At 39.4% G+C, this 20,280-nt stretch overlaps 1 protein-coding gene across 1 annotated transcript in view; it reads right to left on the bottom strand.

Moving 5' to 3' along the window:
* The window catches only part of PARD3B (par-3 family cell polarity regulator beta), a 494,000-nt gene that overhangs the window by 124,878 nt on the left and 348,842 nt on the right, over nucleotides 1-20,280 (bottom strand). Inside the window, exons 19-20 of the mRNA XM_026853194.1 lie at nucleotides 19,113-19,319; nucleotides 17,886-18,120 (exon numbers count right to left, since the gene is read on the bottom strand). Of these exons, the coding sequence (XP_026708995.1) occupies nucleotides 17,886-18,120; nucleotides 19,113-19,319 (442 nt within the window). The remainder of the gene's footprint in view (nucleotides 1-17,885; nucleotides 18,121-19,112; nucleotides 19,320-20,280) is intronic.

Below are 20,280 nucleotides of genomic sequence, written 5' to 3'. Positions count from 1 at the left end.
TCCTTACTAAAAGGCTCTGAAAATGAAAAGTCAGAACAAAAATAAGTATTTTTAACTCACTCAAGCTTTTTCTTTTTCAGAATTATCCCTTGAGGAACATCTGAGTTTTGGAACTGTTGTCTCAACTCAGGCAACATATTGTATGAAAACCTGAAAATTCTCAGGGACAAAAAGCCTGTTTTCTCCCCTACCCAACACCGAGTGCTACCTGGCAGAAATAATACTTCACAGATCTGCTTCCCCTGGGAATTCAGCCATGTATTATTAAGGAAATAAAATTAAGTTTCTTCTACTTTTTTACTCCTTTTAGACCCAAATCACCAGCAAAGCTAATAGACAAAAACCTGAATTTTATTCTTTTTCCTGAATTACAAAGCTAAATTCCATCTGGAATTATGCCTGTGAAACACAAGTCAAAAGAATGGATTTGTAAAGATGCAGCTAAAGGAAGAATTTGGTTTCAGTAATCCTTGTATATCAGCAAGAATAAATGAGTAGCAGAAATATTTTTAAGTTTAGACTGTCGTTTTCAGGATTATTAGTTAATTTAAAAGTATTTCTGAAGAAAAAAAAACCAACCCTGATACTGAGTTACTAAAAGAAATACAGAATGTCAGTATACCATTTTTAGGTTTACCATTTAGGGATCAAGTGGACCTCACCAGCTCTCAGTTTCAAGCTAGGATCTCCCCAGCAAGCCTGAAAAAACTTTCACCACTTGAAGTCTACACAAAACTGGGACTAGAGTTAATTCACCTACACCCTTACAACCCAAGGACAAAAAGCATTAGTCACAACTTTATACTGTCTTACTTGAATCTCAGTTGTACGTACCCAGGAACACTGAGGGTCTCATCCAGTACAAGATTTCCATGAAGTTCAGCAGGCTTAGACTCAAGCCTGGAGAATTTTGCCACAAAGCCACTACACAGTCGTGTTTCTGTGGCTTAAGACCAATCTGTATCTCTTTGAAACACCTGCTATTTTTTAGTTCAGGAAGACTGACAGGCTCCAGGATGCTCTCCACTATTTTGAAATAACTGTTGGTTATTTAGGTTCCCCAAACCCTTCCTTCTGATCACTCTGCTCTGCCTCAGTTGGTTATTTCATTTTCTGCAATCAGGTCTGATCACTTGTGCAGCTGATCCCTATTACTTCCAATTTTGCCATGAAACAATAAACAATTTGCCCTCAATCTCATTGCTGGTCATGCAAATTTAGTCTAAGCTTCTGGAATTTTTCTGTTGTCATTTAAATGCACAAACGTTAGCTGTGCTTCAAAAGAAACAGGCTACAAAACCTGCTTGTTACAGTGCTCTCCCAGCTTTCTATGTTCTGTGTTTCGGAACTGCTACAGTATATTGACTTCAATAAAGTCTTGCTTTTTCAGGAAACCAACAAAATTATTAGAAGTTCAAGTTCCAAAACGGATAGATAGTGAACTGAAAATGCCGTAACGATCTTTCCCTGCTCAGCCAAATGGATTGTCATCTGTGTGGATTCAATGGAACTTGACTGTGCCATTCAATACAATTGATCATGAGATGCTTTTATACGGCATTTGGTTATCCTTGAAATTTGGTACCCAGGGGTCCTGGAAAATGCCCACAGCTTGAGCTGTTCTTCAGTGAATACGTTTCTCTATAGCTGATAGTAAAATTGTTCTTTTTCTTACCTTGCTCCTAAAATTCCCCATTGCACTCAGACAAATTCCATTTAAGCTTCACTGTCTCATTCTTGATAGCAACATCCACTTGGTAATTTTAATTAAATCTCATGGCTTCAATTATTTGTATGCAGACACTGTATCAATTTAAGTTGCTTTCTAGGTTGGGTTTTTTCCTCCACCCTCTCTTCTCTTTTGTCACCCTTTGAAACCGGTTCCTTGAGAAAGCTACCAACCACAGTTCAGGTTTATTTTTTGGTATTCCTTTTTAAACCTCATTTTAAGTCAATATTTATAAACAGAGTGAAACCCTCATACTTCAGTGCTTCATTTACAATTCTCTCCTTTTAGCTTATAAATTAGCATGACATTTTATGCAACCAATTTAATTTTGTATTTTTCTTCCTCCTCTGATCACTGCTGTATATGAAATTTCCTCTGATTTATATTACAGATTTCCATACCAACTTTTATATTCGCAGGCTTGTTTTAGGTCTGCATCTGCCTTGCATGGTGGTTATTAAACAGAAACTCAGATGTTGAACATAATTTTCCATTTAGATTTGTGGAAACTTAAGGATGGAGCTGGTCTAAACGCTGCTGGACAACTTAAAAGGTTAACGCCCCTAGACAAAGATTTCTCTCTACAGAAGAGAGTGAGTGGTCCCAGTTTCAATCTGACTGGCATTTTCTAAATATAACACGTAAGATTCCCAAAAAAATCTACTTGAGTTGACAACAGTCCAAATGTACCAAGCTGTCATCTACCTGGAACAGCTACAATAGAACTTCTATTGAGCTTTAATGATTTTGTGAAGACATTACAATATTACTGCAATAAATACGGTATCAAAGCCAACAGAAACCAATGCTATCACAGGCAAGCAGCCTCATGAGAGTGACTTAACCTTTGACCAGTAAATTTGATCTATTATAGGCAATTTGTGTCCCAAGGTACTCAGTGAATGGCTGATGTACACAAAATAAACAAAGACTGAGAAAGACAATAAACTGACAGCCAAGATCAACAAATGGTCTTGGTATCCCATGAAGCCATTAATACAATACTCCGTTAAATGTGCTCTCCTCCAGATGTGGGCTGTTTCAACGTGTCTAAGTGCCTCTGTGTCCTTGAGAAGATGAGTGAGATATATAGTGATGTGACAAGACTATTCTACTGTAAAGAAGCTCCTTTAGCTTATGTAGCCCTTAAGCACCTCCTTATTCCCCTCCCCTATAGCACTCAAACACATAAATCCACAACGTCCCCTCCTAACCTTTTGCTGTTCTCATTAGAGACAGAAATAGCCTGTCAAAGAAAAAGACCTAGACTTTACCTGATGTTCTAGAAATTAATTATATAATGCTTTAAACAATTTATGTGCTAATCCACCAGTTCTATGAAAGTACAAGAATACCTGTGTCAGCTTAAAATAGCCAAGGTAGAAAATTTTGAATTTCCATGTGTGATGCGTGAATTATACACAAACACACACAATCTATACACATAATCAACACACTTCTCAAAAGATTTAATTTTAGCTCCACTGTAGCCTTTTACTACGGTGTGAATGCATTTTTTAATAAAGATCTAGAGCAAAGAAGACAGAAGCATATATAATACAGCTGTAGCTTATTGCTTTGCTCTGCTAGGTTGAGGCCTCAAGAAGTTATTAAACTACTGAGGTAAATCGTAACTATTTAGTTATTCTGAACCTGTATCCTCACATTTTTCTTCCTATTCTAGGATTGTTGGTTACTTCCCTTTTATTTCTTCTCCCTTTTTTTTTTTTTTTTTAATCTTCCCCAGTGAAAGATCATCTTGTCTGTGCTCCACTTTCAATTGCATACAAGTGCATGGACAGCACTTTATGGTATAATTTCAGTTTTCTGCAGCAAGTCTAGGGCCAGTAGTGATCCTTCTTTCTGTTATGACAGGAACATCATCTTTCAATTTCTTTAAACTCTAGCCTAAAACCAAAAAAGATTAAACTCATTCTCTCCAATCTTAATACCCCCACAAGATAGAGGAAGCTGGTATTTAAACCAGAATAAATGTTAAGGATGAACTAAATAAATATACTGCTAGTGGAATACTTTTGTTAGCACACTTCAGACTGCCTAAAACTTGTGTTTCTAATTAGACCACTAGAGCCCATATTTTGTATGGGTGTGGCTTCCTTCCTTCCCTCCAAACACGCAGAAACATGTAAGTCTTTGTAAAACACTGAAATATCTCTACAACACAGATTTTTGATAGTAATTTCCATGCAGGAGATGCAATAAAACCAAATTTGCTTTATTACAGCACCGGGGACTAAAGCCAGTTATCCACTCAGAATTAGCAAGTTTGCATGCCAAATCAGTTTTCACTAGTCACTGTGTACAACATACTTCACAGTCATTCAACAAATTGTGCAGTTTACGGAGAACCAGCACCATAGGATTTACAGGTCTCATTGTGGTCTTACAGAACATCGTCAGCATTCATACTACAGATACAAAAATACAACTTGTACTTTGTAATTAGTGAAATTAGCAAACATCTCACATGTAGGAACAAAGCAACTAACACTACTGCTATAGGCAGAGAGAATTTAAAGTAGATCTATACCTAGAAATTTCTCTATGTATTTTTCCCAAACCAATTCAGCCCAGAGCACCTGGAGCTCTGCCTGAGCCTGCCTGCAGCACCCTCCATTGCTGCAGATGACGGATGGTTTGGGAAGCAATGAATGACAGCCAAGCCAAAATATCCTACATAGAAATTAATTAAGAAAAAGATCATAGAATCATAGAAAGGTTTGGGTCAGCAGTAACCTTTAGAGATCATTTAGTTCCAACCCCCCCTGCCATGTGCAGGGACACCTTCCACTAGCCCAGGTTGCTCACAGCCCCGTCCAACCTGGCCTTGAACCCTGCCAGGGAGGGGGCAGCCACAGCTGCTCTGGGCAGCCTGTGCCAGTGTCCCACCACCCTCACAGGGAAGAATTTCTTCTTTACATCTAATCTACATCTACCCTCTTTCAGTTTAAAACTCTTACCCCTCATCCCTGATGCAGAGTCCCCTACATTCCCTACATTCCCTGAACTCATCCCCTACATTCCCTGATGCAGAGTCCCTCCCCAGCTTTCCTGCAGCCCCCTTTAATACCAGAATGCCTCTATAGGGTCTCCCCAGAGCCTTCTCTTCTCTGGGCTGAACACCCCCAATTCTCTCAGCCTGTCCTCACAGGGGAGGTGCTCCAGCCCCTAATCACCTTCGTGGCCTCCTCTCGACCCACTCAAGCAGGTCCATGTCCTTCTGTGGGGAACCCAGAGCTGGACACAGCACTGCAGGTGGGGTCTCAAGAGAGCAGAGTAGAGGGGGAGAATCCCCTCCCTCGCCCTGCTGGCCACACTGCTCTTGATGCAGCCCAGGACAGGGTTGGCTTTCTGGGCTGTGAGTGCACATTGCTGGCTCACAGTCAGTTTTCCATCCACTAATACCCCCAAGTCCTTCTCCTCAGGGCTGCTCTCAATCCATTCTCTGCCCACCCTGTATCTGTGCTTGGGATTGCCCCGACCCATGTGCAGGACCTTGCCCTTGGCCTTGTTGAACTCCATGAGGTTTGCACAGTCCCACCTCTCCAGCCTGTCCAGGTCCCTCTGGCTGGTACATACCTTCCCTCTAGCCTGTGACTGCACCACACAGCTTGGGGTTGTTGGCAAACTTGCTGAGGGTGCACTCAATCCCACTGTCCATGTCACCAACAAAGATGTTAAACAGCACTGGTCTCAGTATCAGCCCCTGAGGAACGCCACTTGTTGCTGCTCTCCCCTCGGACACTGAGCTGTTTACCACAACTCTGAGTGTGACCATCCAGCCAGGTCCTTATCCACTGAGTGGTCCATCTGTCAAATCCATGTGGCTCCCTTATCCACCAACACTGTAACCGCACTGTAGAAGGCCACCAAATTTGTCAGGCACAATTTGCCCTTAGTGAAGCCATGTTGGCTGTCACCAATCACCTCCTTATTTCCCATGTGCCTTAGCACAGTTTCCAGGAGGATCCACCCCATGATCTTGCCAGGCAGAGAGAAGCCTGACTGGTCTCTAGTTCCCTGGGTCTTCCTTTTTAAAAATGGAGGTTATGTTTCCCCTTTTTCCATCAGTGGGAACTTCACTGGACTGCCATGACTTGTCAAATATGATGGAAAGTGAACTAGCCACTTCATCCGCCAGTTCCCTCAGGGCCTGCAGATGCATCTCATCAGGTCCCATGGACTTGGGCACCTTCAGGTTCCTTAGATGGTCCTGAACCTGATCTTCTCTGACAGTGGGCAGTTCTTCATTCTCCCAATTCCTGCCTTTGCCTTCTGTGTCTTGGGCGGTGTGGCTGGAGCACTTGCTGTTGAAGACTGAGGCAAAAAGTCATTGACTACCTCAGACTTCTCCATATACTGGGTAACCAGGTCACCCATTTCCTTCTGGAGAGGGCCCACATTTTCCCTAGTCTTCCTTTTATCACCAGTGCCCTGGACAGATTTAATTCTATCAGGTCTTTGGCTTTTCTAGTCTGATCCCTGGCTGCTCAGACAATTTCTCTGTATTCTTCCCAGGCTACCTGTCCTTGCTTCCACCCTCTGTAGGCTTCCTTTTTGTGTGTCAGCTTATCCAGGAGCAACTTGTTCATCCTTGAATGCCCCCTGGCATTCTTGCTTGACTTCCTCTTTGTTGGGATGCATCACTCCTGAGCTGGAGACATGCATATACTCCTGCGGACATATGCATGTCTCCAGCTCCTCTTGTTTATTCCCCATACTATGTGCATTTGCATAGTGGCATTTAAGTTGGGCCTCTGATGAAACTGATTTACTGGCTGGAATTCCTTTGTGCTGCTCTTCTGGTGCTCTCCTGCTGACCTGTGACCTTCTCCAGGCTCTGGGCATCTACTGCTAGCACTGGTTTCAAACTGGAAGGAGTGGGATGGAGTGAGGTTCCTCGCCTCCAGCAACTTTAGTTTAAAGCCCTCTTCACCAGATTGGCAAAAAGATGCATCAGAGGTCTTCAGAGATGAAGAGGTACATTAATCTATTGCAGCATTTACACCCGTAATAATATGCTTTTTAAAAGGAAATAAATATTTGCTAATTTCTGAGTAATTTAGATCAAATAACTCACTCTTCCAGTGTGTGCATATAAGGTAGTCATAGTAAAAATGATCTGCAGCTGTATAATGGAAATTTTTTCTCAAGAGCAGTGCAGTTTGGTTTTGTGAGATCTTCATACTTTGACAAAGGTTTTATATAAAGAATTGTATTTTACAGATTCAGACTGTATCAAAACAAACAGACTAAACCCAGTAATTTAAAAACATGTACTGCTAAGAAGACTAAATGAATGCAAGCAATCTTCCTTGACAGTCCTTCCTCACTACCTGTTAGGGAGGATGAACAATTCAAGAGTGTGAATGGAAACAAGCGCTTCCAAATGGAGAAGAGGATATGGAAAGCATGTTTGGAGGGGGTGAGGGAGGATAGGGAGAGGAAAGCTAACTTCTTTGAATTGTTTATTTCCTCAATCTAATTTTAATTAAACCCAGAACATTAGGATGTCTGTTATACTAAGCTACTGTAATACAGACTTCCACATTAGAGGATAAAAAGCTAAACAAAAAGATGACAGAGGTGGAATGAACAGCGCCTAACTCATTACTCACTAGGGTTCTTTGGCTAGAAAGAAAATAGCAGACAACAGTGTGGCCTTTTGTCACCAGAAAATTGCTTTACAATTCTATTTACACGTTATTGCCAACCAACCTGATAATATGGGGTTAGTGTGAGGCCAGGTATTCACTACTTTCAAATAAGGGACAATGAATGGCACAGGCATACAGTTCACTACTTCAAACCCAATACTGAAGTTAAATGCTAAAGAGTTATAGCAGATACTTAGTGGCCTGTGTATCTTGTACTACATATACACACAGACAGACAATTTTTCACTTTGTGAGTCAACCTTTAAGACTTTTTTTTTTTATTAATTCCTAATCCAGTGGTGACACATATCTCAGAGTTTATATAATATATATACACCCACAGAGGGTGATAGTTTATTTCATGTCAGCATTTGGCTAACATTTTATATCTGTCCAGGTTCCTTTTTATTCATTCTTTACTGTTTCTTCTCAACAATATAAAAAAGATTAGGACAGAAGTGGGAAGTTGAAAGAAAAGAAAGGGAAAAGGGAGAAGACATCTTGATTTTCACCACTAAGAATTATTTAAAGACTTCTAAAGAGTAAGACCAAATCCTCTCAAATGCTCCAGGACCAAGCCAAGGCCTTAGAGACGTCTGAAGGAAGCAAGCAGGGGAGGGTTACCTGAATGTAAATATTTCTGTGAAGGCAACACTCAATAGGATGATTAACTTCCATGCTAAATGCCATGCAGCATCATGACAACTGAGAAATTAGAGCAGTCACTCATGTCAACGTGCAGGATAGAAGCAACACACACAGAGGGCAGAGCCCAAACTCTGCTAGGCTCATTAGTCAAGGTTCTGCATAAGCTGGGTGAAAGCTATAGGACAAGAGACAGCCTGGGGTGCAGAGTGGGGTAGAGAAAGGAGGAGAAAGTAACAAGGGCAGAAAACTGGTGACAAACAAGCATTGTCAGAGGATAGAGGGCTGGAGGTGATAAGAAGATGGTGTTACCTCCAGTTAACTGCTGAATAACAGCTGAACGAGCATCAATCCTGCACCTTTGCATTCGCATCCTAACAGATTCCAAACAAATGACAGGTGGAGGTGAATGGGACACAGCCAAATGTGGTGCAGAGCGGGAAGCTGCAAAGAGCTTTTCTTTCTTACTGCCTTCTTACTGGTGGACTGAGACAGAAAGCAGGAGCTGGGGTGGAAAGGATACAAAGCCTTACTTCATCACTCATTTAGTCCTGCCAACATTCACACATCAGGGAAGTTTTATAGCAGAGGCAAATCTTAGGGAAGTTGAAGGGCTATATAAAATACTTTCTGCCCAGACATGCTGGAACACATTGCAGTAGAAACCGTGCCGCTGAGATGGGCTGGCTGGTAAGGGTTCATGGTTTCCCAAAGCAGTATGGTACCACCCTAGGCTGTTAACACAGACCAAACTGAGAAGGAGACAAAGTTGGTGCTGTGCTAACAGGGGCAGGCAAGAGTAGTCAGAACAACAACTCAGGGGTGTGATCCACAAGAGAGATTGACAGAACCCAGAAGCAACAGCAGTCCAAGCAGAAAGGGGAGAAACTTCTTTTGTGTGGTCAGGTCTTTGGTGTGTTGTGTTAAGAAGCGAATTTTAGGCATGGCCCTGCTGAGTGGGTTTAAGGTCCACTGAAAGATGACATCCCGTATCAGGGCTTTTGTGAATGGGAGAAGGTGCTGCTACTTTCCCTGATGACAGAGTAAGGACATAAAGAGGAACAATCTGCAGAGAAAAAAAGTTTTCCCATGTTAAATTTGAAACGACAAATCAATTTTTTCCAGCAAGAAGGCATAAAATCAGGGTAAAAGATAGAAGGTCAACTATAATTCTGGGGCATTATATGCCAAACTGCATTTCTGAAGGTAAGAGTATCTGTAGCTAGAAGGTAGTACAGAAAGGAGGGGGAAAACCTGGCTTGGTACCTCAGGCATTAGCAGTAGCAAGAAGGAGTAAGGGTGAGCAACCCAGTATTCTGTCAAACAGTTCTCAGTAACAGTGGAAGAGCAGAAGGCTGAGCTTGCATTTTTTTTTTTTTTTTTTTTTCCAAAGAGAGAACAGACCAAAGTTTGCTAAAAATGGACGGCAAGGTAAGCAATAACGAGACAAGGTTACAAAGAGAATGGAGAGATGTTATGTGGGAATAAGAGACTGGACAACAGGAGATTAACAAATAAGAGAAACTGGAATCATTGGAATAAAGTAAAAGGAAAGAATATATGAAGACCTCAGAGAGAGAAGGAAGAATCCTAGAGATTAGAGGAAAATTAATTTGAGAGAAATAACACAAAAGATTACTACTTTTTAATTTTCATTTTCTTAAGAATAAAACTACTTGCCTGCTATACTTTTACAGGAATAGTCAGATTATTTTTTAAATGTACTTATTTTTTAACAGCTGAACAATGTTCATATGAAGCAGAGAAACACTGCTATTTTTATTTTTTATAAGCACAGAGGATAACTTTTGTATAAGGACAACTGTGGCTCAGGAGAGCTAAACGGATTAACCAGTGTCACCCAAGAAACCAGGAGCAGAGCAGGCACTTGAAACAACGCCCCTCTCAGACTATTTTCCTATCTCCTAAACCATCTCTTGTCCATTTTCTTTCAAAAATTGTGTGTGGAAAAGAGGGAAGAAAGAGACAGAGTGGTTCAAAGGGGTCATTTTTTTCTGAAGCTAGCATACTTCATATGCTCTGAAATTGTGACTACCCCAAAAGGTGCTTTGTTCCTTTTATATGTCAGCAAAACAAAAGGTCAGCCTATTGAAATATTGCTCAGGTCTGACTTTCTTCTATTAATAACAAGTAGAGACACATTTTTTAAAGTAATAGTTAAATAAATGGCTACATGTCTGCAATCATTTCAACTTAAAATGTCAACTGGATTTGAGATGCCATGTGCATTTAATCAATGACTCTGCATTATAATATAAATATTACTTTGGTTTGACTGCTTTGTCTGGCATAAATCATAATTCAGTGAGATGAGTACATTTCATTTCATTCTACAGATGGCTGTTAATGGCAATACCTATTAAACTGGCACCTGCCAGCACTCTGTAGTTAAGGAATCTGTCAGGAGTCCCCTTCTGTATAATTTATCTGTTAATTGTTGTCTCTCCCCCTAGCTCCCCCATTTACCAAGTTCATGTTACAAGAACTACTGAAACAGAAAATCAGCAAAACCGCTGGCTTTTTATTATCTCAAGGTAGAACTCACACTCCTCACTGTATTCCTCAGTCAAATATATATTTATTGATTAAAATGCAGCTCAGGAAACCTTAATTCAAATTCTTACAGAATGTGACCATAATGCATCCGTACTACATACAGAAATACCCAATGGGCCATAACTGATATGGAAAATCTAGAATTCAAGTTTTACCCTCAGATAAGAGGTGGATTTTAGAACAAGTAACAGCCAACTACAGCAAATGAAGGATAAACACATGGCCACAGCGTTCAGTATTCATCAAGAATACACTTTGCTTTCTAGGACATTTTTTTTCAGAAGGCATTTCTTGGACGAGAGGAGATAGACATTTAGAAGAAATATGCCACCTCCAGAAAAACCTGGAGTTTGCTTTTATTTTAGCAGGTGTGGCACGCACAGAGGTCAATATCAAATAGGCAAGTATACATTTAAGTAGACATATCACGGAATTTAATGCACAAAGTTAATCCTTACAGGCAGAGCATGCTGCTTTTTGTTGTTGTTGTTGTTGTTGTTGTTTGTTTTTTGCTTAGTAATGGCTTGAATAATGATATTTCAACTTGAAGTGAACATGCAACTATTTCACAAAAAGCATGCTCCTTGCAAACAGTTTGCAATTTCCAGTCCTTTTAAATAGTCAGAGGGAACTTTCTGCTCTGATCTGTTAAGTAAATATAAATCTTGTTATCCAAGTTCAGTAATGAGAGTGAGGGGTCTATTCTTCTTCACTGCACTTGCATACATCTAACGTTAATGAGATTTATGCATGCATATTAAGAGGAGAACAGATGCTTAATTAAACAAATAAGCCTTTAGTAGGCAGTCCACATGATCATTTTTAGTACAAAACCCCCTTATTTTCTCTGTTTTAGTCTGACTATCAATGCAGCCAAGGAAGAATCAATATAGTGGAGGAAAAGAAAAAGTGATACATGTAAATTGAAGTGTTTGTCTTTTTTTAGTTTAGAATACTTGACAAACTCGAGGTACATTAAATTGATTAGGTACCTCCTCTCCCTCACGCTCTTATTCTCTTTAAAGGAAACAGGAGTTTTATTTACTAATTTACCTATTTGAAAAGTGGAAATTTTATCAGGCAAAAGGAAATCAAAGCCTCTAAATAACTTATCTGCTTCATTAACTGATGCTGTCTATCAAACACACAGGCATGATCCATCTCAGAACATTTTGCTATTGAGGACAAAAAATTCTAAAATAACTTTAGCCTATTTAAATTATAATTTAATCTAGTAATTTTTTTTTTAAATCTATCTACGTTCATACTGATTTCCATCATCCTATGTACATACATTTAAATACATTAAAAAGTTATATACACTGCCTCTCTCTGGCACATCCCACCTTTATTATTTGTTCTTTCTTCATTATATTGCTAACTTTTCTTCTACCATGCTCAACTTCTCAGGGCAACACAGAGCAGAAAAAAAATCTCTCCATAAGCTATCATAGTGCTATACTAAATGGAAGTCAATATCTGTATATTATGCTATCTACTCTGCAATACCATTACAGGCTCAACAGTGCTGGTTGTAAAAAGTATCATTCTGAGCACAAGGCCTATAATAGTAATAATGAAAAAAGGGTCATTTCTGTCTTCCAACTAGAATGAAAAATTAAAATCGCTAAGGCACTTAGCTCAAAGGAAAATTGGCAAATTAAGGGGACAAAAAATAAAATATTCATGGCTCATATTGTGAAATGGAAGGTAAATAATTTAAGATGAACTATTATGTGAAAAAGAGCATTCTTTCTGAAGAGAAAAAAGCAAATGTAACTAATATGCACATACATACTCCTGCTTCCTGGGCTTGCAGTTACGTGTATACTTGCACAAATATGCAAGTCATGGTTCGTGTGCAGTATTTGTGAGGGATAGACATGTTCTCACCTATACTAATTTGGAAAGTATTTACTAGTGAACTAGTGAAACCAAGCTGACAAGAGTTGCTTTATATGAAGAAGGTTGGGGTTTTTTTCTTCTGAATTCAGCCTAGAAATACAGACTGAATGAGAGGGTGTTCTCCCACTGCACTCCAGTTTAGCAAAACTCTTCACTCTGAGTCATCAATTACATCCTTGCTCTTAGATTTTTATACCACAACAAAATTATAACTTCAGCCTACTGGTCTCTGCCTGGGGGAGTTCCTTATTAAAATGCCATTGGTGTGGCTGCAGTCCATTAGCTAACTTACCTTCATGTCCATAAAGCTGAAAGGGCTGCCCAGAACTTTTACAATCACTCTCTGGAAAAGGTAGTGAGAGAGCCACAGACTTATGTTTATGGTACACCAGGACTGTAACAACTGCTATGGGATTAGGATACAGAGCAGCACTGCATGCAGAGGTCACAACTCCTCGGTGATTTAAAGATTCAGTCTTTCTCCGACTTAACTTAGAAAACCAATACAAGTCCTACCTTCATTAGAAAATATTTTTTTGACAGTATTTCAAAGCATGGTGATTAAATAACTATAGATCACAAGTGTAAAATCTAGAGTTCATCACCTAGCAAACTGAGGAATATATTTTTTTTTAATAACCTCTTAGTCAGATCAGCTTTGCATTCCTGGTGCTAAGTGATAACATATTTTGCGTTAGTGCACCAGGGATTTCTAACACCCTGCACCAACAGGTTAATTAACCCTTCCAAACAGCCTACAGAGCCACCTCACAAGGCTTTTGACAGTCCTAAACCAATAATACTACGCACTACCTTGACTCAAAGGCACAAATATGCTGTTTCACTATAGTGTTTCTCGTGAAAATTTAAAATGCCTTCAAAGAGTAGTACAGCAAACCTCACTTGAAGTCCAGCAGTCTCCTTGTTACCCAAAAAGACTCTGTGCCTTGAAAGAATCAGTCAGCTCAATGTAAGAAAAGGGATAAACCAAGAATTGAATGAGGCATTGCCTAATCTTGCCACTGGTATGTATCTGCATAGAACTGAGTGTTATTTCTGTTCCAACAGAATTTCAGCATCGATGCGAGATACTGGCTTTTTCCTGAGAGTGCAGTACAGGAGCTCCAATAATGAAAATATTTCATGTAGTTGTTTTCCTGATACAATATCAATTTACTTTGCTGTCTGTCATCTAGCAATGAGTTATTTAATGAGCTATGAATGTGCAAATGTATCAGAAAACATAAAAAAGTAAAATATAATGCTCCTTAGCCAATATTACATACAGTTAACAGAGTCAACTTCTCTTGTTCTTTGGACAGTACATATAGACATCCAGTACTCAGGCAGGCAATATATGCATCAGAACCATCCAAACAAGAAAACAAACACTGTCCAGCCTGCACCACAGTAAAATAGTACTTTGTAGTATAGAGACTTAACTAACCAATAATAACCAGTGTCATCTGCATTTCAAATCTCCAGTATATTAACCTACTTTGTTCCAAGTTCCACAGTCATTAAAATGCTCCATCAAAAGCAGTTCAGTTAATACTGGGTGAAACAACAGGACTTTTTAAAAAAACAGTGATTACAAAAATAAAAGCATGATTTCTTGATGGTCTCCCTGAATCACAGTCACCTAAATAAAGCTTCAATCCAGGAAAAGCTTAGCAGGAAAGCAATCATGCTTTTTTTTTTTTTTTTTTTTTTTTTTTTTTTTTTTTTTTTTGTATGTGTAAAAAAAGACCAGGAACTACAAGTAAATAGCAGCTGAGCAACAGATGAGGCACTAAGTGAAATCTGTTAGCAACTGCTAACAGCTTTGCTATTTTCTGTTGTGAAATTAAAAAAAAAAAAAAGTTAAAAACCAATGCAGTAGCAATTCCAATATGTTCAAAAATCTCAGATGCAAAAGACTAAAGCTCAGTGCTTGTACTACAGATAAATACTTGGGTTTGGTTTTAATATCTTGAAATGTTTGGTTACTGATTATGAAGCAGAAACAAGCCAATTCACATGGACATACTATCAAGATAAAACTTGTTATAGCTGTATATGTGACCCAGCAAGTATAGCACAAAAATCCCACCATAGACAAGTGTGACTTCCCAGCAGCTGCTTTAGCCTCAAATTCTACTTCCCTTTGTCCTTTACACCTGAGCCCTAGTCATTCACCAGAAAGTGCATGGGTCTTAATTAGCACTGAGCTTTCTGGCAAGATCTCAGAATATTTTCACTGTCCTTCTGGTCCTGGAGCTCTCACCACAGATGATCATTTCCTACTTATCTCAACCCAGTCTTGACATGGGTTCAGCAAGTCTGTTTCCTGTTTGAACACATCTACAGAGTACAGCAGAACTATGCAGGTACAGCTGGAACAGCTCTGAACAAAGCAGCCCACAAATTACAAACAGTATTAATGTATCAGTGTGGGGTTCCAGCTCTCCGGAGGATCAATTAGTTACATGGCTGCAGTCACTGGACTAGTTAAAAAATTCATGGCACTGCCCAGTTCCAGGGAGATACATCCTCTTCCCACTCCTGCCAAGATGCTTTCTTAACTTCTTTTCTCTTGGGTCTTTCTCTCCTGTCAGTCTGGCAGAGGCTCTGTACTTTATTCCTCATTTCGATAGTCTCCCACATGTGGCGATCACAGTACAACTACTACTGTATCTACAAAAAGCACACTACAGGTATCCTTCTCCATCCAGCTTACGCTCCCTTATGGTGTTTCCATTTCTAATGTCCCCTATGGCAGGTTCCCCTTCCAGTTCAAACTCAGCACGTCAAAAACTCACCTCATCTCTGTTTCTAAATAGTTCTATCTACTTCTTTCTTTATTAAGCTACCAAGAATTAGTAGTCACCTTGCCTGCTGCAGAAACTCGCAACTTTGTGGTATTCAGCTTTTCTCTTTCCTTCCACAGATGTTCTACCAATAAAACATGTCAGTTTTATCTCCACAATGTCAGAAAAAAAAAAATCTGCCTGTTACTTTCCATCCGTGCTGTTAAAATACTCGATCATTCAAACCTTCTTACTGCAGTCTCCTCCTTGCTAGCCCTTCTCACATTCACTCCTCACATCAGTGCAAAACTCCAGTTGGAAAAATACCTTTTGAATCTAGTATTTAGTCAGTATTTGATCCCTTCTAAATTCCCATATTAGTTTCCTGTTATTTATTTTAAAATCATTCAGACTAGTTGTTTTTGTTTTTCATGTCATCTACAGCAGTTTCTCCCTGAAAAAATATCAGCCTGGTTTCGCTGATCTTGAGCAGGACCATAGCGTCCCCAATTCTTCTGTAAACTCACAGATTGCTCTTGTTCAGTCTTTACAGGTTATTACACTTCTTTCACCTTTATCACAGCTGGGATTCCCTAGGACTTTCACCTTCTCAGGAATAATTTTTTTTTCAAGAGCAATTTTTATAAATTTAGGAAGAAACACTGACAAGGACACAGAACCTCTGAAAACCTCCAAACTGAACCGTTAGCTCTTACAAACATCTCCTCCTCTGTTCGTTATAACCTGTTGCTTCCATATTTGTGGCTTTGTAGAGATTTTCAATGGTGTGGGATAGAAATTCCCATTCTGTGCTGCCATACAGATAAATAAAAGCTATTAACAACTACTGTCTGCTGGGAAGACTATCAATCTAAATAAAAAGCAAGCTTATGAAAAGAACAGATGTATAACACTTGTGTACAACCAAAATATATTCTGAAAAAGGAAATCACTAAGAATGGCAACCTATTGTTCTCAGCTTTGCATATTGATCATTAGCAGATTTTTTTTTTGTCAACTAAAATCACTTGTTTGGGTTCTGATGTTATCCCATGTTCTTTCTGGTTCAGGCATCACACCCCGTAAGTAATACTTTTGCACTTCAAACTTCGAATCTGCCAGTGATACATGAAACAGAATACTTATGCTTTTGTCAGACCTCTATGTCATTCTTCTCCTCTTCCAACAGCACCGTTCACAAAGAGTTAAAAAGAAGAAAGAAAATAGACATAAAGCTTAAGATACACGCCACCCTCCTAATTATTCAGTGTTTTGACTAGTGTTCCATGTTAAGCCCTCTTTCTTTAAACACTATGAACACAAATGCATGTGTGATGCACAGGTGTATGTGCCTCCTCAGCATTCCTGAAGAGCCCCATTTGGATGCAGACTGGTATGCCCACACACCTTCATCTTACAAACTCTAACTGCTGAAATCATGCAAATTTGGCACATAAGCATGCCTGTATATTTTTGACAATATCTCTACAGTGTTCAGAAATGATAAGACAATTTTGAGGATTCCTATTGATGACACATGGAAGAAAGCCAGCTAAAACCTTCCATGTCAACACAATACAACCCATTTGACTCCAGAGGACATATCAACAGAAAGCTGCAATGTGAGTTCATATATCAACATCCTAATGAATATAATTGTAAATTAATAATGTTGCAGCTGAATTTCTTAGATTACCAGTTAAATGCATCTTTGTCTAAGCAATGATTGTTGGTACGTATACAGCGTGCTAAGAAATACCAGTAGCCTCCTAATTAAGTGTTCAGTGCTACAAGTAACCACGTGGTCATACAGTCTAACCTCCTCCAGCTGACCATTAAATTTTATTTGCATTCTCTATATTAATGGCAAAGATCTACTTAAATGGAAACACTTCAACCCCCAATAGAGTAAACAGGTACCAGAGGCAGGGGTGACAGCAACCAGAGTGCCTACAAGAAAATGGCCTGAAGAACTTTGTCTGATCTCTGATGATTCCAGAGATGCAAACCCAACCAATGGCCATGGAAGAAATCCAAACATTTGCAAGTTGGGAAGGGAGGATGGTGACCTTTTGTCCACTGCAGGCAATGGCTGAAGCTGTGAAGCACAGATTTTATCATAGCTAGTGGTTTTCAACAACTGCAAATGTTACTGGACTGTTTACGGTAACATAAGCAATCCTGCTCTCTCCAAAGCTTGTGAAGGAAGCAGATAAGCAAAGAAGGCGAAGGTCTGAGCGTGGGAGTGGGTCGTGCATTACTCAGAAATATTCCCCACAAAGCCTTCCCCACCGACACACGCTTGTTTTTAGCATGAAACCTTGAATCTTTTCTGACATATGGGAATGAATTTCAAAGGCACAAAAAGACATTTTGTCTGCCAAATGTCTTCTGCCTCAGCTACAAGTTTGGTGTAAAAGTATAAACTGCTTTCTTTTTAAATAACATAAACATTATTTTGAGTCCAAGTGAAATAATTTTTCCACTACTTCATGAGAGTATCCGTTGTTTCCCACATTATAATGAGAATGGGTGGCTGTTTTGCCTTGCAAAATGTCTTACCTCAACATGACACCAAAGCCTTTCTTCTTTTTCCTTTCTGGATCTTCATTTTCTTCCTTCCTTTTCTTCTCCTTGATTTTAGCTTTGCCCTTTTCCTTTTTCTTCTCTTTATCTCTATTTTTTTTGTCCTTTTTTGCTTTGGTTTCTGCATCTTCTATTTCAGGGTTCCCCGGAGGGGCAGATTCCATGTTCTGAGCTTCTTGACCAGAGTGAGAGCTCTTATCAGAGAAACCATCTGCACAGAATGAAAAAGAATCGGTGAGGATGGCTAGGGGCCACCAAAATGCAAACGCATGAAATACAGCATGAGTATCTACAGAGTGTTCAAATGACTCATGACACTTACTCATTTAATTGAGTAATTTAAAAAGCAGACTAAACATATCTAGTGAATTCAAGCAGATTTCTATTGTAAATTAAATACAGAGTTAATTTAGTGACTTGTTGTCTAGTTATTATTCCTGATACAAAAATCCTGACATGGTAAAACACTATTCTATTTGAAATCTAGCTTGTTAACCTCCATCAGCTTGAGAAAACTGACATACTGGGATGCAAACACTGTGTGCTTACTTCAACAAGTGATTCTGGCAACTGACATAACCAATCTATGTCACAAAATTATTTCATTCACTCCCTGGAATCTTTCTATTTTAATGGCTGAAAAAGAAATAGATAAACTGTTCTGTCTGGTTGGAGAAGAGCTGTGTTGTTCCTATTTGGGGGGCTCAGGATCCAAGCACAGTCTTATGCTTCATGCTAAAGGCGACATATTTCCAGACTGGGGTCTGTAAGCCCATGGTGACAGAATGAGCAGCAGGGTGCTATCAATACACTCTGCCTTGTCTATAACTGGAAACAAATTTCCTGGTTGGAGAAGCGGGAATTGTAGACAGCTCTATAAAATGAGCAAGATAATTTTTAATGTAATCTGAAGAAGGCAGCTGCTTCTTGAAGTTGAAAAATATAATTATTTAAGGATTGAGTTCTAAATCCTCCAACTCACCCCTGCCCCAGAGGAGATCAGTGAAAGACTTTGCACTAAACCCAGTCAAGGTTGGACGTGGTACAGCAAAGACAGCTCTATTCAGTGGAAGACATGAGCAGCTTTTAAAATGTGATCAACTTCAATTGGACTAAATCACTTGCTTATGTGCTTTATTGACTTGGCCCTCAGCAGTGCTGAGTGAAGGTGGCTTCCTCAGTAAGTGCCATTTAGCAACATACCCTCTTCTCCATCTTCAGGTCCATCATAAGACTTGTCAATGGCAGCTCGGAAACTCTCATTACATCCCCGACCACGAACCACGTGAGGCCTGGGTCTGTGAAAAGGCAGTTCGTTCTTCCTAACTTCAGCCACAGCAGTCTGAAGACTCTCGAGAGAACTGGACTTCTTTAGTCCCAGAGTAGGACCAAAGTCTTTGCCAGATGAGTCTGGAAAACAAATAGTTACGTTTTTATACCCAAAAAGCACACAGAGAAATGAAACTAGTCAGACACATTTAAGTGTGTACTTTATTACTTGGGGCTTTTGAAATAGTATGCAATCAATGTAATTTGTTCTAAAAATAACATCAAGTTAAACCTAGTTCAGTAGATATCCCCACTGAAACTTAGAGGGAATGGCACACAATTTACAGATCTGACAACAGTGATGGACAGTAGCTGGCTTGCTCTGTGTCACTTTAAAGCCTGCACCAGTGACAAGGATGGGGCTGCTTCTTCCTCCTCTGACAGCGATGTCCAGCTGGACACTGCTAACAGTCTCAAGGAGAACATTATTATCCTTAGAATCACAAACACTGCTACACAACGAGAGTTTTGGGTTTTAGAGTGAGTCAGGTTGTATGAATGGTTGATATTTTCAAACTAATTTCTCCTGTGAGATTATTAGTTCTCTCATAGTCTTATCCAACCTCCTTCTTCAAGCTCAAAGTGGTGCTCTATTATCAGCATACACAGCAGGTTTTTTAAGAAACAAATATTTCCAACAAAGTACAAGTTAACAAACATGATGTTGCTGCCTCTTGTTTACAGGCATAAGAAAGCACTTCATACCAAAAAAAAGCAAATACCTTCCCAAATCTCTCAAACCTTTCCTCTCTTTGAATGCTTGACTATCTGACCTCAGAAAGGCTTTATTTTGTGGTAGCATTAGTGTTAATTAGTATTAATATTATAGTAGAATAGGTCAAGAAAAAATTTCAATGAATACATGCATACCAAACAGTGAAGAAATTCACAGCTTAATTTAAAAGCCTTTGTAGCACCTACTTAATTTTTGTATGGCAGACCGGTAAATGTGACATACAGACACCAAGGAAGAGACATTGCCTTGCAATGTGCCTTCTGTCTTTGAGAACATAAATGCTTTTATTTTCAACTTTTAAGTGAT

This window comes from Athene cunicularia (genome assembly GCF_003259725.1).
Source record: "Athene cunicularia isolate RWA chromosome 7 unlocalized genomic scaffold, athCun1 chr7_part2, whole genome shotgun sequence".
NCBI classification, from domain to species: domain Eukaryota; kingdom Metazoa; phylum Chordata; class Aves; order Strigiformes; family Strigidae; genus Athene; species Athene cunicularia.
Note: the sequence above shows the minus strand (reverse complement) of the source record. Positions and strands in the feature narration are given on the sequence as shown.